The sequence below is a fragment of the Oryza sativa genome, chromosome 4, assembly GCF_034140825.1.
Source record: "Oryza sativa Japonica Group chromosome 4, ASM3414082v1".
Classification (NCBI taxonomy): Eukaryota; Viridiplantae; Streptophyta; class Magnoliopsida; order Poales; family Poaceae; genus Oryza; species Oryza sativa.
The window spans coordinates 19,212,247-19,236,500 of NC_089038.1; the positions used below are offsets into that span (position 1 = coordinate 19,212,247).

Here is a 24,254-nt window from a genome sequence, read left to right on the forward strand (position 1 = left end):
ACGCGAGTGAGATGCAGTGCTACGGTGTTGAGGGGAGAGAAAGAGAGAAGAATGGGTGGTTGACGCTTGCACTCGGTGGTACATCCGAATTTTTTCGTCGTATCGAACGTCCGTTGTAAAGCATTTTCGGACACTTCTCGATCGATTGATCATCGGGCGACGTATTACGTCGCTCAATCGAGTACAATGCTGCTGTAGTTAAGACGACAACTTTAGCAGCGGAACCCCACTGTCGGATCAGAAATCAATGGCTCACACAGTTTCGAAAACACTATAAAAAACGATTTTTTTTCTATATGATGACCCCTATAGATTACAAGCGGGCCGTAACTAGTCGTGTCGGTAAAAATTAAGTTCTATTTTCACATACGGCTTATTAAGAAACTCACATGTAGAAATCCATTTTCCCATCAATTTAACTTAAAAAGTTGCATGGAAAAACGAGTATATTTTTCAAAGCGATCCGCTTAAAGGGCCACATGCAAAAATAAATTTTTACATGCGGATCTTACGTGGTCCGCCTACAAAAGTACCCATCCTCTTTTACATAGATATTTTCTCCCCTCCTTTCTCTTTTCCCTCTCAACACTTCAAAATTTTCCACTTCACCTCTCCCCTCTCTCTATTTCTCTTATTCTCCTGTCCTCTTTCTCTCTCTCACCGTGTGCACTCTCTCATTCTCTCCTCTCCCTCTCTTTATCTTCCTCTCCTCTCCTCTCTCTCTTTCTCCGAGCGGGAGCGTGAGCGGGTGACGGGTGGCACGATGGACGAGGAGGCACCGGGTGACTTATCCGTTCTAAATTAAGTCTATTTTTCACTCATCCCACACATACCAATAAAAACCAAAAAAAATATAATACTTTTTTTCAGGGAAAAAAACTGTAATACTACTCGATATATTATTCTATGTTTTATCAAAATCTTCAATGTAAAGCAAACATTTCATTTAAATATATTCGATGTAAAACTAATAAAACTAATTTGGTGCCCTGGACTTTTTTATAATCTTTAACTAAGAAAAAAAATCAAATGGCTTATAATATCAAATCAATTTTATTAAATTTAACATTGAATATATTTTGATAATATGTTTGTTTTATGTTGAAAAATTCAACTATATTTTTATATAAACTTGATCAAATTTAGAAAAGTTTGACTAGGAAAAAAAATCAAATGATTTATAATATGAAATGGAGGGAGTAGTGTATATATACACACATATACATATACTAGAAAAAATGCCCGTGTGTTGCGACAGGTAAAGGCTATTTTAGTCTCATTATTATTGTTATACGGTTTAGTTAGGGTGAAAATCATTGTGACAACTCTCTTGGATATATTTTTTTAGAAAATTATGAGTTGTAACTAGGAGTCCGACTCTCATCTCAAGTTAGCATGCAAGTTTTTTTAAAAATGATTTCTTATACGACTCATTTTATATTTCCAAAAACGTTTCAAGTTAGCACGCGAGTTTTTTTTAAAGTGATTTCTTATATAGACGTATTTTGTATCTCAAAAAATAAACGAACTTAAAAACGGACTTAAAACACATATATGTATTTCCAAAAGTGAATAAACTTAAAAACCGACTCAAACACGAGTGATCTACCAAAGTATTGGTAAAAATATCTTTAATTTTTATATTTTTATAACACTAGAGAAGAAGAGATAGAGATATATAGTTCCATCATCCATGACGGTTCACGTGTTCAGTAGTTAGGTGCTGTAATGGAGACGAGGCTCTCCACGTAACGGATGACATGGTGTATAGTCGGAGTCGGCTCACAGCTGTACCGGCTCCCTCGCACGTTCACGTCTTTCACCACCGGTTTGCTCCGCTCCCTGTGCCAGCACAGCTCCTTGTACAACATGGTCACCAACGTCGCCTCCTCGTCCACGCCGTCATCGCCGGCCGTGGCGCCGAAGCTGTGGAACCAGCGTTCGCCGGCGACCAAGCCCCACGCGTACCCCCACAGGTCCACTCGGTATCGCAGCCACCACTCCGGCTCGTCGTCGTCGACCGCCGCCGCCGCCATCCAAACTTCGTGGGTGGCCACCCCCGTGCGGACACGATGCACGTAGCACAGCTCGCCGGCGAGGTCCGCCAGGCGGTCGTCGTACGTGAAGGCCGTGCAGCCCGGGGGGCACGGGACCACGTCGAACGCCTCGTCCCGCAGGCTGAACCGCAGCAGCGCGCACGGCTCATGCTCGTCGATGAACCAGTAGAAGGAGGCCCCGCCGCCGCGCGTGCAGGCGGCGGGTCTCCCGTCGGGGCTGATGGCGCGCGGCGGGTCCTGCGTCCGCCGCCATCCGTCGCCGGCGCCGCCGCCGAGCGTGAAGATCTCGTGCCCGACGTTGTAGACCGGCGGATAGTGGTTGCCGGACTTGCGGTAGTAGAAGCATCTGGCGACGACGTACCTGTTCCGCCACGGATCGAAGCCGATCGCCGCCGTCGATTCGGTAGACCCTGGGGACGGGCCGCGGCGGCTGCGGCCGCTGGTGCCGGGCGGCAACACGACGAGCTCCTGGGTGGCCGGGTTGCACACGAACGTGGCCCCGCCGCAGGTGGCGACGGCGACAAGGCCGTCGCAGTGGGTGGGGATGATACGGCGTGCGATCCGGCCGCCGTTAGGGATAGACTTGTGTAGCATCGGATCAGTCTCGGAGGTGATGTGTGGCGGCGCCGCCACAGCCGCCGCCGCCGCTCTCGCTCTCGCTCTCGCTCTCGGTCCGGCCGCCGCCGCTCGCAGGGTAAGCGTTAGCCGGTGGAAGCTGACAACCTCGGAGTCGGAGTCGGAGAGCGCTTCGTCCCATACATCCTCCGAGCTCGCGACGGCGAGCAAGGACGACGTTGGCGGCTGCCTCGCGCGCGACAGCTCGAGGTGGCGGCGGACCAGGGCGGGGTCGTCGACGGCGGCGTGCCACGAGCGGCAGACCGCCCTGAAACGCGAGAGGGATCTCACGGGGAGGTTCACAAAGATGTGGGAGAAAAACACGTCGTCGGGGATGCCGATGGCTGCGGCGACCGCAGGAGCTTCTGGGATCGCGGCGGCGTCGTCGGTGGCGGCGGCCGGCGGATGCGGTGGATTGATCTGCCGGTGTTTGCGCCGCTGGCGGGTCGTCGGACGGTGCTTGCGGCGCGTGGGATTCGTCATGATGTGCAAATCGATACGTATGTTTTTGCCTCAATTTAACAGCAGATTAGTTGCGCACCTGTTCGACATACCGATAATATTACTATATTAATTAGTATGAGTTAACATGCGTTACGTTGTAGGGACCTGAATATTCTTTGTAGACGCAAACTTGTTTTGACATATCGTACTCACCGCTGGTTTTAATTGATGAGATTATGCCTTATTACAAAACCTTGTACAAATACGTGAAAAATATAAATCATGGTTAAAGTATTTCTTAAGAATAAATTAAATCGTAACAAAATAAACATCTAGCAAATCCCAAATAATAACTATATGATATTTTTAAATAAGACAAATGCAACAGCCAGCGAAGAGAATTTTCGCTGGCAGTTTCCTTAAGTCGGCCGCCAGCGAAAATCAATCTTCGGCATCTCCACTAGGGGAAACTATTTTAACAGCTCGAGTGGATGTCCACCCGTTTATTGCATGTCATCTAAATGGTTATGAAAAATTTTCAAAAAAATTGACAAGATAGATCAATATGTAACATATCACTCACAAACATGCAAGTTCAAATTCAACTTCTACAAGTTGTAACAAAAATAACAAATTTAAATGTAAACATACATATAGTAATTTGAGTTTTGTTTGTTATTTTTGTTATAACTTGTAGAAGTTGAATTTGAACTTGCATGTTTGCGGAGTGATATGTTACATATTGATCTATGTTGTCAATTTTTTTGAAAATTTTTTATAACCATTTAGATGACATGCAATAAACGGGTGGACGTCCACTCGAGTTATTAGAATCCATCTCATAATGCAACAGCAGCACCTTCACTAGCCTTTCACTGGCCTTTGGTCTCTGGCGGCGCCTGTGGCAACCAGCTAAAACATGTTTCGGCCCTAAAAAAACGAAAAGAAAATCGTTTTTTATAGTGCATCTTCCATGTATACAGTATAGTAGATGATTAAAAGTACATGATGATACGGTCATATATATGGGTAAAAATCATCATGGAAGGCTAGCTAGCTATCTCATCTGGCGTGCCAATGTCGAGTCGAAATCAACTTCTGACTCTACAAATCCTACATACATACGGCAAACTCTTCTGATATGCTCTCCTATATATATATATATATATATGCAACCAATGCTGCATACTAACATACACTGAACATGGGGATCTACTACGGGCGGCGCAAGGAGAAGCGCCTCCGGATCACACAATCTCTGGCGCCCGCAGCCTCCGCCGCCGCCGCCGCCCCCGTTCCGGACGATCTACTCGTCTCCGAGATCCTGGCGCGCCTCCCTGTCAAGACCCTCACGCGCTGCAAGAGCGTGTGCAGGTCGTGGCGCGCCGCCCTAGAGGATCCTTCCTTCGTCCGCCGCCACCTCGAGCTGTCTCGCACGAGGACGCCACCTTCGGCTCTAGTCATCCCGCACGATGGCGGCGACTTCTTGTCCAGGTGTATCAGCTTTCACCGCCTCCGGTCACCGGAGCACACAGCCACGGACGCCGCGGCGGCGGCGGCGACGGCTGAGCTGATGCTCGAGGCGACGTGCCCGGAGGAGATCGGCTGCGGGTTCGTCCCTTCGCGTGCAACCCGGCGACCAGGAAGCTCGTGCAGCTGCCGCTCGGCACCAATGCCGGGCTCTCCGAGTGCTTCTGGCCGGCCGCGGCGATCGGCTACGACCCGTGGCGCGACCGGTACGTCGTCTGCAGGTACTTCGACCTGAGCACCGAGCCCTTCTTCGACGAGGCGACCGGCCGGGAGACGTCGTATTGGCGCCTCGGTCACGAGATCTTCACCCTCGGCGGCGGTGGCGGCGACTCCTGGGTGGAGACCGACCCCCCGCCGCCGCCCGGCAGGCATTGGCCGATCGGTGAATTGGGCGCGATCTGCGTGCGAGGGGACTTCTACTGGCTGAGTTACACCGCCGCCGGCGCCGCCGGCGACGGCGAGGCGGAGATGGCGCTGCTCCGGTTCGGCCTGCGCGACGCCAAGTTCGACGTGGTCCGCGGCCCTCGGGGCTGCACCTGCCGCCGCCGCACGCCCTCCTCCTCCGATGACGGCTACTTCTACTTCACGGACCGCGTCGTCGACCTGTCCGGCAAGGTGTGCTACGTCCACGCGCCATTGGCGGCCGACTTCCTGGAGCTCTGGCAGCTAGCGGGGGATCATGATCAGGAGTGGTCGCCACGCTGCCGCATCAACCTGCTCGAGAGGGGGATCGTCATACGGAAGGAGGGCTTCGTTCCCGTGTACCACCATGGGGAGGACATGCTGCTTGTTCTGGATGACGAGCAGCTGTATCGATACAACGAGCGGACTAGAGCGATCGAGGAGGTTGCCAACTTGGAGCGGGAGCTAGAAAGTATGAGCGGCAGGACGGCACCTTGGGGTATAAGCATTACGTTGTCCCGTACGTGGAGAGCCCGGTCTCCATTTGTTCGAGTAACTATATAATTAAAGAACCGATAGAGACTTTGCTTATGTATAGTAATTAATTAAGTAATGGACAAAACGTACGTGCATGATGACATTTTTTTTTTGGTTTTGCTATATATAACTATCGGCGAATTTCTCTCTCTCTCTCTCTCTCCAAACTTTCGATTTGATTGCACGACACACGCTATGTGGGATTCGAACGTTCTGGCAGCTGAAGCTTTATAAAAGGGTGATTTTACCATCCTAAGAATGTACCATATTTTCTAAGAGGTTCGTTCTGGTCCAGCAATTTATATCGGGAGATACTGAACAAAATCTGGCCGTTCAATCGTTAGGGGTGCGATGGACTACGAAGAAAAACAGCCAACGCTAGCTCCTCGTCCTCACGCGGCTGCACCATGGCCTCTGGCAGCGTCATCTGCTTGCTGCCATAGCAAGCCGTACCCGTACTTGGATGTGTCAAAGCTCGCGCCGGTGAAGGGCTTGAAGCACGATGGCGGGAAGGACGATGAGGACGGCCAGTTATTTAGCAACGATACGCCGGCGCTGCCACCAAAGCCAAAGCACAGGGAGCTGCCGAGCGCGACCGATGACGAGATGGTAGCAGCGAGACGGTAGTGGTGGCGGCGTCCCTGGCGAGGAGCTTGGAGCTCTTGCAGGAGCGGCGGGCATGGACGATGTGTTAGCCAGAGATATCAATTTTTTTCTACGGCTGCGGCAGTGTGGCGTGCGACGACGTTTGCATCCGTACAGCGCGGCCACCCTAACCGCGGTGGCACAATTATGTCGACCTTGCTCGTCTACAGCAGTAGAAGAGGCGCCGGAGAACGGAAAAGGGGAAAAAAAACAAAATGTGCATGAAAAATTAAAAAGGGAAGGTTCACATCAAAGTGCCTTCTGGCTCGCCGGCTCTCTCTGCCTCCACTCTGGTTGGCCACTCCACCGGCGAGAGCCCTTTGATGAGCCACTACTGCTCGGCATCTTCAGGAGAGAGAGGATAAGATGAAGAAGATACAATTGGAACACAAAATTACCTGACTACCCTTCTGTCCTTAGTACCTCTTCATCTTCTATACAATCACGTGCGCAATACCATTGGTACTGCTTCTTCTCACCCGTTGGATTGAAGACAATTGATGGTTTGGATTATAGGTACCGGCAGCTACCAAGGTACCTGCAAAACCATAAAAACTCTCATTTTCTAACGTAAAATTTGGTATCTCTAGGTACCAAGTATCTCATGGTACTAAAATAGTCTAAAATTTTGGTAACTCAAGGTATTTTTTTTAAGGATTGTAAAATTTCTCTTATACAAAATCTTCAGCTTTTGCAAACAGTACAGATTATCACACATATTCTTAGAATATGTAATTGCAAAATTTATGTAATTATAGAATTTTGAAAATGAACAAGAAGAAAAGCTGAAAACCCCAGCATCTGTAGATTAAGGTGGCTATCAACCATTAGAATATTCTTAGAATATCTCTAGCAATAGCTCCTATTTTAAAGCCCCTAATGGCTAAATGGGAGCTGCCTTCATTTCTTGAGGACCCAAAAAATGCCTACAGCTCCAACAACTATCCCTATTTCTATTTCTCTTCTATTTCAATATGTTACAGCGGCAAGTTTGACGTGGTTGCAAGGTTGTCAGACTGTCAGTATCTCAATTTATATCCTAGTATCTTAGGACAGTAGCAGTGCGTCGTGGGATTTCACCGAACCTCGCATGCCAACTAGGTGAAGAACCCTATTAGCCACACACTCCACAATGCAAGTTACCTATAAAGTGGGTCCCACTAGCACATCTTTTTCACTTTTTATATCTCTCTCTCCTCTTCCTCCTTTTCCCATCGGTAGAGAAAAAGCAGAGAACAGAGGCGTCGGGAGGCACCAGCGCTGGGGTGGCGAGGGCGGTGGGCCGGGCGTCGGCCGTCTCCTGCGAGCTCCCCGAAGTAGCGCCGGCGTCCGCGATGCGGGAGTGGCGGACGGGCTGATGAGGACATCCTCCACTATTACCCGCTAGCAAAGACGTAAAAGTCGGACGGCGACCGTGTGAGCCTCTGAATAATCCCACCTTGCTTAGCTTGGGAGGAGGAAGCCACCTTAAAAAGGAGAGTCACCCTTCCCCTATCGGACTAGTCTTTTAGGGAGATTGGGCCTTTCCCCGAGTGAGTGTGCCTAAGAACTGTTGGGGTCCGAGCTACCTTAATTTGTTGGACCTCGGCCAACACCACCTGGGCCGGATTGTTATATTTGATATCAGAGCTGGGCCCTTGTTAAGGGGGTGGGAATGATGAGAACATCCTCCACTATTACCCGCTGGCAAAGACGCAAAAGTCGGGCGGCGACCGTGTGAGCCTCTGAATAATCCTACCTTACTTAGCTTGGGAGGAGGAAACAACCTTAAAAGGGAGAGTCACCCTTCCCCTATCGGACTAGTCTTTTAGGGAGATTGGACCTTTCTCCTTCCCCTATCGGACTAGTCTTTTAAGGAGATTGGGCCTTTCTCCGAGTGGGTGTGCCTAAGAACTGTTGGGCTCCGGGCTACCTTAATTTGTTGGGCCTCGGCCAACCCCACCTGGGCCGGATTGTTATCATTAATGATGAGGACATCCTTCACTATTACCCGCTAGCAGAGACGCTAAAGTCGGGCGGCGACCGTGTGAGCATCTGAATATTCCCATCTTGCTTAGCTTGGGAGGAGAAAGCCACCTTAAAAGGGAGAGCCACCCTTTCCCTATTGGACTAGTCTATTAGTGAGATTGGGCCTTTCCCTGAGTTGGTGTGCCAAAGAACTGTTGGGGTCCGGGCAACCTTAAGTTATTGGGCCTCGGCCAACCCCACCTGGGCCGGATTGTTATCATTTGGTATCAGAGCTGGGCCCTTGTTTAAGGGGATGGGAATGATGAGGACATCCTCCACTATTACCCGCTGGTAGAGATGCTAAAGTCGGGCGGCCGAGTAACCTTAAGTTATTGGGCCTCGGCCAACCCTACCTAGGCCGGATTGTTATCACGGGCGGCGAGGGCGGTGGGGCGGTCAGATCCACCCTCTCCTTCGAGCTCCTCCGAAGCAACGCTGGCGTCGGCGGTACGGCCAAAGCAGCGCTGGAGTAGGCGGTACGGGAGTGGCGGACGGGGGGCGATGACGGTAGGACGGCCGGATCCACCCCTCTCCTTCGAGCTCCCCCAAAGCAGCGTCGGCGTCGGTGGTGCGGGAGCGGCGGACGGGCAGCGAGGGTGGTGGAACGGCCATATCCACCCCTCCCCTCCTCTCCTCCTCCGAAGCAGCGGCGGCGTCGGCGGTGAAGCTCGGCGGCGCAAATTGGAGGGACAGTCGACGAGCTCCCCGGCGATGGCAGGTTTTGAGCTCCTCCGGTCGGATCTGGCTCCCTTCCCATTCCCCTCTTCCTCGTCGTCTCTCTTCCGGTCCTCTCTCTCCCCCTTCTTGGTGGCGCGTGCAGAACACAAAAGTGTGGGCCCAAACTTACAATCTTTGATGAGGAACCTGTGGCAACATTTGGCTCCGTGTTCTTTATTGAGCACCGAAATACTCTGACGTGGAGGAGAATCTCTGACCTGGCCTCCCCAAGTTGAATGCCACATCACTGCACTGTGAATGGCCTTACGACAACCTTACCAACTGTGTCGATGGTCTTAGAACTTTGGCAAATGGAGGAGGACGACGGGGCACGGCCGCCGGAGTGGTGATCATTGTGCTGCCGCATCAACCTCCCTGACAGGGGGACGCAGTGGCGGGTGTTGATATCAAAAATTGACAGCCGATGATTTTTAACGGTTATTTTATTTGGACGAGGTCTGGCCGAATGTTTTTATTCTTCTACTTAATTGAATTCGGTTGTTCAATGGTTAATCAGGTTATTATCAGAGAATATATGGGCAAGTGCTTCTCCTGAATGTGATGCATGCATATATGGTTTAATTCCAGTTTTACTTTGCCTCCTGGCTCCTGGCGTAGCAGCAGAACATGCAAAGATTGATTTCTTCAGGATTTTCTATGGAAGATAAAAGCTTGAGAACAAAATTAATATGCTGTGATGCTGGATAAAAGATCACATGATCAAGTTGGCAGCTTAGAGGTGACGTACAGAGGCAAGGAAGTCGGAGGCGCTGTGCATATGCAACGTTTTCATTTCTATGTTAATTTTCATTGTTTTGGTTAATACCATGTGATCTCTAATCTAATTAGTGTGGGACCAAGCCAAAGACCAGGCACACTATATATGGGTCTAGGCCGATTGGAAACATATATACACAATCAATCGATACAAAATTTCTGTCATATTTCCTTTTACTCGTTTTGCTTTCCTTTGTGTTGTTTTGTTCGATCCTCAATACAGCCGCCGGCGGCTGCCGTCGTCGCAGTACCTCCAGCCTGCTGGTGGCGACGCCGCAGCAGAGCATGCTGCTGCTGCGTGCGCAGCGTTGCTCGTATCGCAGCCGCGTGAAGCACGTCGGCTGGTAGCAGCAGCAGGGGAGACGTGTTGCTCCTGGCTTGTTGTGCGACAGGCTTGTTGTGCATCTGTGCCACAGCAAGGAAGCCATCTCCTGCATTCCGTTGCACGCACACACAATCGTACCAGGTGAAACTTCAGTGTTGCTTTTTCAGGACAGATCAAGTGTTGCATTCCTAGGGCAAATCTTGGTGGCAACAGAGGGGAGTCTTTGTCTCCAGTGATGGCCAACGAGGAGCCGAAGAGGGAGATCTTGCTAGCTTTGTACTGCAAGAAGCTGTATCGATTAGTGATTGTAATTTTGATTCGAAATTTTAGAAATTTCTGAAATTTCTGTATTTTAGACCTCACCGGCGAATCAATATATTGACCTAAATTTTCAGGTTTTCTTAAATTTTTATATAAGTTGGTCAAAGTTTATTTAAATTTAGTCAAAATTTCAGAAAATTTTAGGATCACCGAAAATTTTGGATTTTTGGTCCTACCGTAATCACCGAAATTTTCACCGAAATCGAAATTGTAAACCCTGTATCGATACGATCAGTGGAGCGGAACCATGAAGGAGGCCCTGGACGTACGGTGGACCTGCAAGGGCGTGGTGTACGGCGACAGGCAGTAGCAACACGGCAGCTACCTAACCCGGAATGATCAGTTTGATACACACGGCCCAGTCGTTCGAAACCAAATCAATTGTAGTGCTGTGAAACATGCTGGAAGACTAGCTATTAATTCCGTCGACGTTGACACGCATTAGATGTATATATCTGTAGGTCCGTCGTCACATAATTGAACCGTGTTAAAGAAAAAAAAAAGAGATATGAAGAGAGAGACGTCTCTCTAAATATTTTTCTAAAAAAATTTATGAGCACGTGAATGATTAAAGACAGGATCTCGGGATTAAAACACACACCCTTGCTGCTGCGCTATCGATTCAAATGGACCTCAATTGAACCATGTTTAACGATCTCTCCCTATTGAAACTATCTCTGAAGCATCGGTAATAGAGGACTAACGTCAAATCGTCAATGGCGTAAGAGGGAAAATTTTCTGTTCGTTTTGAGTTCCACCGTGTTCAGTCCTGTACTGGCCTGTGTACCACAAACGGTACTGTAACCACCACGTTACGACGACACGATCACCGGTATACCGACGAACACACACGCACAGCTAGCGAAACGTACTACCTTGGCAGCCTGTGGCACGGGCGCCGCCGGATCAAAAGGGACAGCCTGGGCTGTAGTGCAAAAAGAGAAAAAAAAAAGCACAACTAAGGAGTAATTAAGTAATGAGATGAAATGGAAGTGGATTTTTCCCTCGAGTGGAAATCCTTGTGCATATATATATTTTAAAAAGTTATAATTTTTTTTTAAAAAAATATCAAGATAGATCAATATATTATAAATTTAAAATTCGACTTGTACAATTCATAGCAAAAATAATAAATTTGACCGTGAATTACGCGTTATATTTATAGTCAAATTTGTTTTTTTTCTACTTGTATAAATTAAATTTGAATTTGCATGTGTGTGAAGTGACATATCACATATTAATCTATTCTACCAAATTTTTTAATTTTTTTTATGTTTTTTTAAGTGACACGCAAAAATAAGAGGATATTCACTTAAGAAATGATTTGAGTTTTCCAGATGAAATTGTAAGCACGCAAGCAATTGAACGCGAGATTTTAGGGCGGTATTTGCAAACAATATTACGCGGTAACAAAACCGTCGGTGCTCGATCGATCGCGCAGTTCCACCACGTACCGATCGAGAAACGTACAGTGAGCTACTCTCCTTATATACAAGTATATATGAACTGAGCACGTTCGCGAGTATCACTGCAAAATCAGTTCATTGCAGGAGAAGAGAGAACACCACCATGGTGAGCAGAAGCAAGCAGGCGCTGGCGACGCCGCTGTCTCTCTTCCTCCTCCACCTGCTGCTTGCTGCTCTCGCCCTTCGTCTCGTCGCCGTAGCATCAGCCAGCGTCGTCATCAGCGTGGCGGAGGAGGCCGAGAACAACGCGACGGCGCCGTGGGCGACAGAAGAAAGGTTAGTGGTGGTGGTCGAGCTCGGGTCGGCGGCGGCACGTCAGCTGCAGCTGGGCGGAGGAGGAGTGGAGCTTCATCACCGGCGGCGCGAGCTGGCCGGGAAGATCCCGTTTGGTCCGTTGCGTCCTGACGGGAGCGCCTGCAGGCCGCACTGCCCCGCGAAGTCAGGCCTGCCGTACACCAGGGACTGCAAGGTGATCTACCTGTGTGGCAGGGGTCGCTAAGCTAGCTAGCTATACGACCCCGGCCGCTTCTCTTGCTGTACTCCACGTCGTATACACTATCAATTTGGCAGATGCATGTTTGCTGCTGCTTTCGGTGTACGGGTATATATGCCTCGAGCAATATCTGCATTCCCGTGTGACCTCGGAAATGTCTGGTTTTTTTTTTCTTCTCTCTTTTGGTGTTTTTCATTATATTCTGGGAAAGTATCAAATGTCTATTCAGTTTCAATGGGCCATCTCTTACACCCCGACATCAATCATGGCATTTTCTTGGAAGCATTTATTTATCTAGTGACATTTATTTTCCTCTTATCTACTACTCCTACCTCCGTCTTAAATGCAGGATGGGATACCCATCCTAAAATAATGAATCAGGTAAAATATGCATACGCCTTCACGGTAGGAAAACGTATTATTCAAAGTACGCTTTAGTTGGAGAAGCACTAGTGGTGTGGTGATAAAGTCGTGGGTGTATGACTCCACCCGCTAGTGTTCAAATCTCGGTGCCCACGAATATTATGCACATGCAGGTAGACTTTCAATGGGACTTTAGGGAAATATGCCGCTGGTTTCTATCGTTTAGAGCATGTGTTAGGAGACGCATTCATGTGAGTGTGGTGTTGTGTGTGTAGTGGTATGTGCGCGTCTGTGTCTGTGTGTAATTAAAAAAAGTATGCTTTAGTTCTTTAATAAAGATATTAATAAATATGAACAAAAGTATTTTGTTAATTACTTTATGCACTATAATTAAAATGCTGAAATTTTGGAAAATCATTAAAAAGTATTTTTTTAACTCCGATTGAGGGGAACCAAAATTTGTTAGATTTTTAATAGTTTTATCTTTAATACTGCACACTCATACTTAGCATCACTTTTATGTAAAATTTCACTAATTTGAATTTAAATAATAACCTTTTGTATTTATCGTACTTAAATCTTTAAACTGCAATACCTTGTACGTATGACATCGGATTTAGACGATTCCTTTTATAAGTTCATCTAAAATCACACTGTACATACTATGCATCATGAATCATATTTTTATCTTGAAATTTTATTGGATGTTCATTTGAATATAAAAAAAAGAATATACATTCAAATTTAAATAGAGGACGAATCATTTGATGCTGTTGACGAGAGTGTGGAGGGCCAAGAGATATTTGAGGAACCAGCTCGTCAAGGCAAGTTCTATTTAATTCCTTCTTGGATCATGTTACATCCTATATTTTCATCCTCGCAAAAAAAAATTCTATATTTTCACAAATATTTTACTATTTACAAATTGCAAGTGATGGTTTATAAATTGTAGGATTTTTTATAACAACTCCTATTTGCTGCATTATTCACCCTGATTATTTATCACCCTATTGTTGATAGACCTAGAATGGGTTGTGCTACTATCCAAGTACCAATGTGGGTATATTCGAGCTACTAATATAGGTATTGCTTAATCATGCCTAAAGACTTTGATGGTACCTATCACATGATATTTACTCTTTACAAATGGGTTATTTGAAAATATTTGTATGGAACGGTTGTCTCTGTTATTTGTGAAAATGAAAATCTAAAAATGATGGTTTAGACTTGAGCAGCAAGTGGTGTACATATGGTGGTAGTTGCACATCGATAGGGAAAGTGTTCGTCCGAATCGATTAAGTACCAAATTATGTATCACCAACTAAGTATAATATACAACCATATATTTTGTTTATGGGACGGCCCGAGATATTTAAGTTGTTTATTTTGGTAGACTAAAATAATATGAGTTATTCTGTGTGTATGTATAATGATTCTATTGTGTTGAGTTACTCCCTCCGACAAAAAAGCAATCTCTTATTAGGATATCACACATCTTTAAATTTATTGTACTAGGTTGATTTTTTTTATTAAGAGAGTAACTCAGAAGAGTTACCAATGTATCACGATACGATATGTACCCAATAGAATAGATGATAAAATGGATGGATGGACGGTAGGAAAGGAAGACCGATAACCGGCGCCCAGTCATCCTATCTTACAGGTCACGAGCCGTGTGCTTTGGTGTCACATCATGTCACAATTACTGCACCCACCTAGAGTTCGCAGGTAAATGCATGTGTGGCAGAGAGACTCAGGTAAATCAATTTCCTCACAAAAAACGGAGAAGGTTGGCCTGATCGATCGATTGACCAATCTCTGTAAAATCTCTCCTGATTCAGATGCAATCCATGCAACCCGCCTCAGCTGGCGGCCTCCGTGTCGGTGCCCGGCCTCCAATGTTAGATCTAACTAGGAAGCAATATACGCGGACATCTTATTTAATGTTGCTTAAAAATATGAGTTATTTTTTTAAAAATATTTGTATTCCATTATCAACCTTTTTTCCCAATAAATCATTTGTGACTATTTTGTATTTTGAATGTTGGTTATGATTTTCTTTTAATTACCCTTGCAACATATAAATTCTAAACTAAAATTACTTAAAACCGTAAAACCGTGAAATATTGAATTATAAGAAAATATTGTGCCACAACAATAGAGTTGACTCATATGAACTAATATTTTTACTATATGTGTTTTTATTGGAATACTTAACAAATCTTCGTTTTGGACCTCTATACTTTAAGAAATCAACATAGTTTTTTTTAGAAAAGTTGTTGAAATTTAACAAAAAAATTGAATTATAATATTTCGTATGATTTTCTTTATAAAAATCACATATTCCAATTATATTGGTCCCGCAGAAGTGTTTTTTTATTTTCTGCAATTTATATTGGGCTTTGGATTAAAAAAATATGTTTAAGTTTAGCCCAATTTTTATTCAAATTCCAGTTTTCCTTTCCATTTCGTGGAATATTGGAGATTTATGTTATATCAATCATCCTTAAAATGCTTTTGATCTCTAAAATTTGAGAAGAAAACAAAATTGTGTTGAGTGTACAACTCAGTATAGGGTAAAGACGTCCTAACCCTACCACCGAAATTGAGCTAAAAATATTATATGGATTGTGTTTTACTTCCTCTGTTCTCTGCTATGGACGTCGACACAGTCTCCAATATACATGTTCCATCATTAATTTTTTTAGCTATATATTTCAACAATAATAAAAATATAACTGTATAATAGCATTTTTCATAAAAAAATATCAATATTATTTTTCATATAAGCATAATTTTTTTATTAATTAAGATTTTGAGATTTGACTGCACGCTTTCTAGGATGACACATTATATTAATATCATTTTTTCCATATTAAACCCTATTTTTTTATTTACTAATGATTTAATATTCTGAGGTTTAGCTGCATATGTTTGAGAACTGAGGTAGTAATAAATTAAAACCATACCGGAATCTCCTATCACAAATTCATATTTCTGAAGTGTCGTATGGTATATGCCACAAATTTAAGTGATCGCTACTGGCACCACATAGCTGTTTCACTACCATAATCCCTTCCTGAAACACACGTGCTTCCTACGACCCATCATGATGCCGAATATCCATAATTTTATTTTAAATTTGTTGACTATGAAAATTAGACATCTGATAAGGAACACGTTATGATGTAAAAAAAAGAGATTATTCTAAGATTTTTCCCTCTAATTATTAGAGACTTCACGTATTGTATTAGATGCTATAATCATTTTATGATTGCTTAAGCATGATGATCCATGCGCGCGTATAGGTTATAGTTTGCCCCCACACATTTAGAGATAAAATAATTAAGTTCATAAAAAACCTATTAGATGTCTAACCGTAAGTGACAAAAATCAGGTTTGGCATTTGATTTCAATTAAGATTTTTTAGATTTCCTTCAACTCGGTTGACGCCTCAAGATGATAGTAGGTAGGTCCAACATGTAATAACTTTTTTAGCATTGAAAATAGTCAATATGAATGAATCATAAATTATTAATTTGCTTAAAATATACATTGGTTTAAGCCGATCATATATTGGATATATAATTTATAATCATTTAAACGTTGCTTATTTGTTTATAAAACCCACGAAGACCAATTTGTGTGTGAGACATCAATATGGAACATGCAGAAATTCTATTGCCATAAATAAAAGTGCAGTAAATATCTTTTAACTGCAATAGAAAAAGAAAACAGGGAAGAAAAGGAGCATGCATGCGTACATGCATGCGGGAGCCCGTGGAAAGAATTTCGGATTTTTTTTTTGTTAGATCAATCCATCTATGAGAAACTTGGTTACCAAATTAATATCTTTTAATTACCATAGGAAAAAAAAGCTGGAGAATAAAAGCGGCGTCCGTATGTCGCATGTGTCATGGTTATGGATACCACATACCTAATAGTAGTTGACTAAATCTCGGCAGGATCCACCACATACCATGTCTTATACAGGAACTGACCTCGAGGGAGTTCCGGATAAGGAAAGACAACCAGAGTTCTACATGGAAACGACAAGGGCTACTCGGATTGTATCCATATTGGTTTCCCTAGTTCTACTTGGACAAGGGGATACCTATGAGTATAAATACAAGCCCCCTAGGAGGACAGGGGGACACCCACCATGGGGTGATCAGCACAGACAATCAACACCCGACAGGATCAACACCCAACACAATCAACATAGAAGCCTACATACGCCAAGACACGCCGCCGGATATCGACTTCAGGGATAGGCATGGCTATTCCCCTACGTTGTCTCCGGATACCGTCAGGAGATACGAAAGCGCTATCTCTGATCTCGTCGGGCACGGATTCGAGGAGGAAGACTACCCTGTTGTCGACTACGAGTCAGACCTTCAGACCGACATGTCGACAACAGTTAGATAGACTACCCACATATTGTACTGGTGTGATTATGGTGAATAAGAGCAACTCCGGCTCCGGCCAACAGGATGTAGGGTTATTACCTGACCACTCAGGGGTCCGAACCTGTATAAAAATTCCTATCTCCATCTCTTTTACCTCAGTCTCACGTATATCCTAGCACCGACGATCCCCATACTGTCCAAATACCGTAGTCGAGACATTAAACGTCGAGAGCATGTGTATGTGCGGGGGGTCTCAAAGGGGATTTCAGAATTTCTTTTGTTTTGGGAAAATTTTTAATCTAATGGTAGATATCGATCTGTTTTGTCCTCAAATACATGCGTTGCAAATGTGGGTCCTCACCTTTTCTTTTTGCGCCACGTGGCAGCTTAGGATCAATTATAGGAATCCCACGTGACGGTTTGAGAGTGTTTGTAGGAAGATTAATGGACTTTTAGTATATAATAGAAGATAGATAGAAGATAGATTGGTCTATATCTGAGAACCCCATTGCCACATGACAGGGATTCGGTGACCACAACCCGCATAGGCGCATAGTGCTATCAGGGGGTGGAAGAGGAGAGAAGGAGCTCCGCCGCAGTCGTTCTTGCTGCTGCCCGCCTTTCCGGCGAGCTGCTCAAGCGGGGGTGAGCGCGGACGAAGAGGGCCGGAGGGGGATGGAGCAGCGGCGGCGGTTTTTGAGCCTGTGGATCAGACCCCTAATGATTCATAAATCCATCACATTGACTTGATTGTCTTAATAATTACGAAATCTAATTGAGACTAGACTCTCCACATATGGAACATAGTAATGCTGACTATACAAATCATAGCCTAGCTTATATTTGCTCCCATCCGACCGCGCGTATTCCACCTCTGCCGTGTCGACCACCTTCTCCAGAACCCTACTCCTCTCACCATACAGATACAAGTTCTCATCCACCGACAGCAAGATGTGCTCCCCGCCGGCCACCAGCGGGGAGACGCAGCTCACGTAGTCGCCGACATCGATGCAGCAGCGCATGGACCACTCCGGCCGTGCCATGTCGCCGCCGCCGTCCAGCATGCATCCAGAGACGGGAGGTCGTCTTCGTCGTCTCCGTGGCTGTGTGGGTGTAGAACAGCTTACCGTCCAGCTCCGACACGGTGTTGAATGCGAAGACGTCGGATGAGCAGCCCGGATGGCATGGAACCATGTCGAACTTGTGGCTGCGAAGGCTAAACCGGAGCAACATGCTCGGGTTGCCGACGTCCTCGTTGGTGCACCAGTAGAAGCACCCTCCGATGCAAGCCGGCGGAGTGCTGGGCACGACGGCGCTGGTTGGTGGTGGATCCTCGGTGGCCTCCCATGAGCCGGCGCCGCCGCCGCCGAGAACGAAGATCTCATGCCCGATTTCGGCGACGCCGGCCCTGTTTGGGTAGCGCCGGTGGAAGTACCTACAGACGACGTACCGGTTGCGCGGCGCCACGGATCATAGCCGATGGCCGCGAACCGATCCCAGACGACGCAGCCGTTGTGGCAGCTGATGCCGAGCGGCAGCGTGACGAGCTCCTTGGTGGCTGGGTTGCAGACGAATGTCTCGCCGGCGTCCGTCGTGACGGCGATGAGGCCGTCGCAGTGCGTGGCGACGTCTATCTCGACCCCATCCGGGAACGCCCTCTCGAGCATCAGCTCAACCTCGCTGCTGCTACTGCTGCTGTCGTCCATGGTTGGTGTCGTGTCCACTACCTGTAGTTGTCGGAAGCGGTGGAAGCTTATACTGCCATCCTTGGGAGGGACCGAGGGACGACGACGATCATCGCCGACGGCCTCGCGCGGGACAGCTCGAGGTGGCGGCGGACAAACGCGGGGTCCTCGACGGCGGCGAGCCAAGATCGGCTCACGCACTTGAGACGAGCGAGGGATTTCACCGGGAGGTGCACCAAGATGTTGGAGAACAGAACGTCGTCTGGAACGGCAGCCGCCGAGGCGGCGGCGGCGGCGATCCGGTGGCGCTTCTCCGGGCGCGCGTTGGTCGTCTCCATCTTCTGATCTGTGGATGCAATGCGACGTGAGAGAGGTGGAATCATTGTGCATTGGTTCGATTTTCCTTCGGATTTGTGAATCCACGAGGAAATTAATAGTAGCAACTTAATTCTAATCGGAGTAGTGATTGGTTTTGGTTCTCCCAATCCAACTCGGGCTCTGTTCTTGCCGTGTGCTGCCCCTGTGTACACACGTACAAGTAAATAGCTATGCTACGTCTACTGTTATTTCTTCCTAGCGTGTTTCCAGATCGATCGACCTACTGACTGCTACCGGCATACGTGACACGATGTGCGATTACGTGATGCGTCCGGCGAGACGGCAGCGGACAGACGGCGGCGGCGGCTGTGGCGGCGGCAACATGGAGATCCCGAACGACCTGCTGATCTGCGAGGTGTTGACGAGGCTGCCCGTGAAATCCCTCCTGCGGTTCAGGTCGGTGTGCCGTTCGTGGCGCGACGCCGTGGCGGACCCCGCCTTCGTGCGCCGCCACCTCGAGCTCTCCCGCGCCGCGACGCCGCCGTCGACGACGGTGCTCGCCGTCCACACGCGCATGGACCATGACCCAGACGACAGAGCGGCGCCCGAGGACGTGGTCAGCTTCCACCGTGTCCGTCCAGGACAGTCTCCTGCCGCCGCCGCCGCCGCCATCGTCGAGCTGATGCACGAGGAGGCTATGGAGTGCGCCGGCATCCACCTGTTCGCCTCGCACTGCGACGGCCTCGTCGCCGTCGCGGCTACCGCGGGGAAGATCTTCGTGTGCAACCCCGCCACCAAGGAGTTCTTCCTCCTGCCGCCGGGAGGCCGCAACGGCCCGAGCAAGGAGACGGCGGCTCTCGGCTTCGACCCCTGCACCGGCAGGTACGTCGTCGCCAGATGCTTCTTCCGGCGCGACGTATACTACCGCGACGAGGACACCGGCGTGCTGCAGTATCTGGAGTACGACATTAACGACATCGTCCACCAGGTGTTCGTCCTTGGCCCCTCCGGCTCCGGCGACTGGGAGGCCACCGTGACGCCGCCGTGCATCATCTACACAAACCTGCCGGCGGCCTGCGCGGGCGGCGCGTTCTACTGGGTCGCCCACGACAAGTCCGACGGGACGTTCGCCGTGGAGTGCCCCAACTGCCTTGTCCGGTTCGCCATGAACGACGGGACGTTCACCATTGTCCCGCTCCCCCAGGGTGTCACCTTCATGGACGTCGACTTCGACTCCATATCCGAGCTTGGTGGCGAGCTGTGCTACACCCAGAGAACCTCGGGGACGGCTTACAACATCTGGACGCTGCAGCTGCCGGGGGACGAGGAGGAGGAGGGCCACCGGTGGTCGCTGCGGTGGCGCGTCGACTTCCGCCGCCGGGTCGGCGTCGTCCTGCCGCTCGCCGTGTCAGACGACGGCGGCACGCTGACCGTGTACGAGCACAGGGTGGGGATCCACCGGCTCGACGGCGGCCGGGAGAGCCACCCGGAGAAGGTGGTGGACATGGCTGCCGTGACGCGGGGTCTTGTCGGCCAATGGATCGCTGGCTATGGTTGTGCTCGGCAATGTGGCGGATCAGGCGATCATGATCGCGAGCAATGCGACGGTGGTGGTGCTGCTCATGATCGCATGCAGTGTGGCGACGGCGACTATTACTGCGAGCGATGCGGCGGCGACGGCGATTATTGTGAGCGATGTGGCGCCGACGACGAGGATGATTGGGAGCAATGTGGTGGTGACGATGGTGATGGCGATGGCGATGGCGATGGAGTCGGGGAGCCATTGGGTTTGGGCCAAGGTGACCATGGAGATCATGACGGTGACGAATATGACGACGGATACGATTATGATGGTGAGGAGGAATATTGGTACCTACAAGGTGGCAGATACAAACCATTGCGACCTGCCCTGCGAAGTCTTTTCGCTTACGTGCCAAGTCTGGTGAAGATAGACTAGTAGTAAGCTAGGTCATGCAATTGTTAATGTTATTGGTCATGCAGTTTCTAATCCTACTGTTTCCTACATATAAGTACATATGCAACTACCTAACTCAAATATTTCAGTATGGTCTTCCTCCGTTTCAGGTTATAAGACTTTCTAGTATTGCCCACATTCATATAGATCATTGAAACGGAGAAAGTAATACCAAAAGCTGTGTCACACGGAAAAGTAGCACCTACGTGTATAAACAATTCATAAAATTTGATAAGACAAACTATATAATATATATATAACACTATATATGAAAGTATAAATTCGATCTGTGCACACGAAGAAATAAAAATATTTTTTTCTGCAATGTCTAATTTTGTTATTTTTGTTTCTCTAATTATAGATCAAATATAATCTTACATGTTTGTTTATAGATTTTATATCATCCCAATTGATGTTACAAATTATTTTTATTTGTTTGTATAACTAATAACTATCTGAGCCGCATGTAGAAAATCCATGTACATAAATGATGGGTGACGGCGTGTGGAAAATCCATGTATGTGTCACACTCAAACTCATACTCTGCTCTTGCTGCGTTGCAAATCTTATATAGGTACTTGCCTCTTTACTACTAATATTAACGTGTTTGCGAACTGAGCGTCGCTCATTTGGTTAGATTCCTTGTTGTGAAACTAGCTCATCCATATTCAAGTTCTAAACTTGACATGACGATGCATCCGTTGGTAGTATAAAAGTAGAGTGTGCATATGTACGTTTATAAGGGTAAGTGTGCGTACGTTGTAAATGCCTACTTTGTAGGGCGGGCTGTGGATCGGGCGACAGCAGCGACCAGGCAACGGCGGTAGCACGCTGGCGATGCCAAACAACCTGGTGATCAGGGAGGTGTTGACGCGGCTGCTGGTCAAATCCCTCCTACGGTCGTGGCGGACTGGGCGCCCTTCGTCCACCGCCACCTCGCGCAGCACCGGCGACGCCACTGCCGTCAGTGCTCACCGTCCACACACACGCGCACGGTGCCCAACCCCAACGACACTACGGCCCCAGAGGATGTGGTTAGCTTCCACCGTGTCTGGCTGGGACGGTCTTCCGCGGCCGACGTGGCCACCGGAATCAGCGAGCTGATGCTGAAAGAAGAACTTTAGGCTTGGTTCGGTTTAGAGGGGATTGAAGAGAATTGGAAGAGATTGAGGGGGAATAATTTCACACCATAATAGGTGTAGAATAAATCCCCTCCAATTACTCTCTCACAGGATTAACCGAACAAGACCTTAGTGCATCCAAATCCACCTGATCGCCTCGCAATGCAACGGCCTCGTCACTGTTGCGGCAAAGGTGGGACAAAACTTCTTGTGCAACCCTGCCACCAAGGAGTTCTTTGTGCTGCCGACGGGATACTCTAGCCCCTACGATCTACTACATGAGGAGGTAGTGGTTCTCGGCTTCGATCTGTGCACCGCGACAGGGTTCACTCTTCCGTTTTTGGTATTTGTATGGGAGTGTGCTGATATGGTGATATATCTAAAATTTGGGGCAATTGCATCCATGCCCCCACTTTCGAAGCCAATTACTGTTTTACCCCCACTTTTTAGGGTTTGCAGTTTTACCCTCACTTTTTGAATCTGAATCAGCCCTATACGCCCACTTCTAACAGCTGGTTTTAACGGTGTTAGTTGGAGAGAGAAGGACATTTATACCCTTGGTGGTTATTGTATTTTTGCCCCAATTTTTTTTCAGCCATGTGATTTTGCCCCTATTAGGTGATTTTAGCTTGTATGATTGTTATAAATAATTCAAATATAAGCATCTCTTGTGATGTTTTTGTACTTTAACTAAACAAAATCACAAATACTAGCCAATTACAAAATTTGATTAACATATCGACAGCATTTCGACAACATCTACAAAATTTGCCCAAAATGCATTGGGAGCGGCTGGCTTAGCGTAGAAGAGCCGCCGCCGCCGGCCCTCGACGCGGCTGCCGGCCCTCCCCGCCTCGCGCGCGCCCGCGGCCGCTGCCGCCGCCGGCCGTCGCCGCCTCGCGCACGCCCGCGGCAGCCGCCGCCTCCGCGTGCGCCCTCGGCCGCCGCCTCCGCGTGCGCCGCCTCCGCTCTCGCCCTCGGCCGCAGCCTCCACGCGCGCTCGCGGCAGCCGCCGCCGCCGGCCGTCGCCGCCTCGCCGCGCCCGGGGCAGCCACCGCCTCCGCGTGCGCCCGCGGCCGCCGCCTCCGCCCTCGCCGCCGCCTCCGCGTGCGCCCGCCGCCGCCGTCTCACCCGCGTGCGCCCGCAGCTGCCGCCACCCGGCCCGCCTCGCCCGACGCCGCCTCCGTGCGCGCCCGCGCCCGCCGCCGCCGTCGGCGCTAGGATTTCGCGTGGAAGAGCCGAACGGAGGTGGAGACCGACGGACTGGGGTGGAGACTGACTCACAGGCCTTATCCATTCCTTTAGGGGTACAAAGGTAATCTCATATTTTCTAAAACCTTTTTTTTAATTTCCTTTCGTATTTTTTTAACACAAAACATGGGACCCACCAAACGGCTGTCACAAGTGAGGGTAAACGGTTGGTTCAGATTCAAAAAGTGGGAGCAAAACTGCAAACCCTAAAAAATAGGGGTAAAACAGCAATTGGCTTTCAAAGTGAGGGCATGTATGTAATTGTCCCCTAAAATTTCGGTCCGGAATTTCCTAAATTTTGAACAAATATTATCAAAATTCACAAAAATTTTAAAAATTTCGGTCGAAATAATATCATATCGGGAGGTCCGATATGACCAAAATTTCCGCCCCAAATTTTGAGCCCCGCTGATACAACGATGAGTACACCGGTTAAAATTTTCTGGAGTACGACACCACCGAGGCACCGCCGTGCCCCATGAACGCCATGGTATCACCGGCATGCGCGCGTGGCGCATTCTACTTGGCCTCGATGTCTCGAGCGATGGTGCAGCTGCCTACAGGTGAGCAACAGGAAGATTACCGCTGGTCGCTGCAGTGGCGTGTCAATCGACTTCTACCGGCAGGTCGATCGGCTTCGTCATCATGCCGCTCGCCGTGCCAGCTGACCACGTGGGGACAGGGTGAAGATCCAACGATACGATGGCGGAAACAACATCTCCTGGAGAAGGTGGTGAACTTGGTGGTGGTGTACTGGACTAGGATCTGGTCGACCAATGGGACGGCAGCGACGAAC

The 24,254-nt window shown here is 48.1% G+C and overlaps 4 protein-coding genes across 4 annotated transcripts; 3 read left to right on the forward strand and 1 right to left on the reverse strand.

The window, feature by feature from the left end:
- Positions 1–1,709: 1,709 nt before the first annotated feature.
- LOC107275841 (putative F-box protein At1g26515) lies at positions 1,710–3,155 on the reverse strand. Its single transcript, XM_066309804.1, has one exon. It carries the CDS (start codon positions 3,153–3,155, stop codon positions 1,710–1,712), a length of 1,446 nt encoding a protein of 481 aa, XP_066165901.1.
- Positions 3,156–4,320: 1,165 nt separating this feature from the next.
- LOC136356008 (putative F-box protein At1g33530) lies at positions 4,321–4,893 on the forward strand. Its single transcript, XM_066309350.1, has one exon. The coding sequence runs from the start codon at positions 4,321–4,323 to the stop codon at positions 4,879–4,881; it is 561 nt and encodes a 186-aa protein (XP_066165447.1). The 3' UTR covers positions 4,882–4,893.
- Positions 4,894–11,631: 6,738 nt separating this feature from the next.
- Positions 11,632–12,571, forward strand: LOC9269698 (uncharacterized). The gene has a single exon (XM_015779587.3). It carries the CDS (start codon positions 11,947–11,949, stop codon positions 12,340–12,342), a length of 396 nt encoding a protein of 131 aa, XP_015635073.1. The 5' UTR covers positions 11,632–11,946; the 3' UTR covers positions 12,343–12,571.
- A 6,447-nt stretch (positions 12,572–19,018) lies between these two features.
- LOC112938793 (putative F-box protein At1g26515) lies at positions 19,019–21,068 on the forward strand. Its single transcript, XM_066310033.1, has one exon. The coding sequence runs from the start codon at positions 19,422–19,424 to the stop codon at positions 21,066–21,068; it is 1,647 nt and encodes a 548-aa protein (XP_066166130.1). The 5' UTR covers positions 19,019–19,421.
- The last annotated feature ends 3,186 nt before the right edge of the window (positions 21,069–24,254 follow it).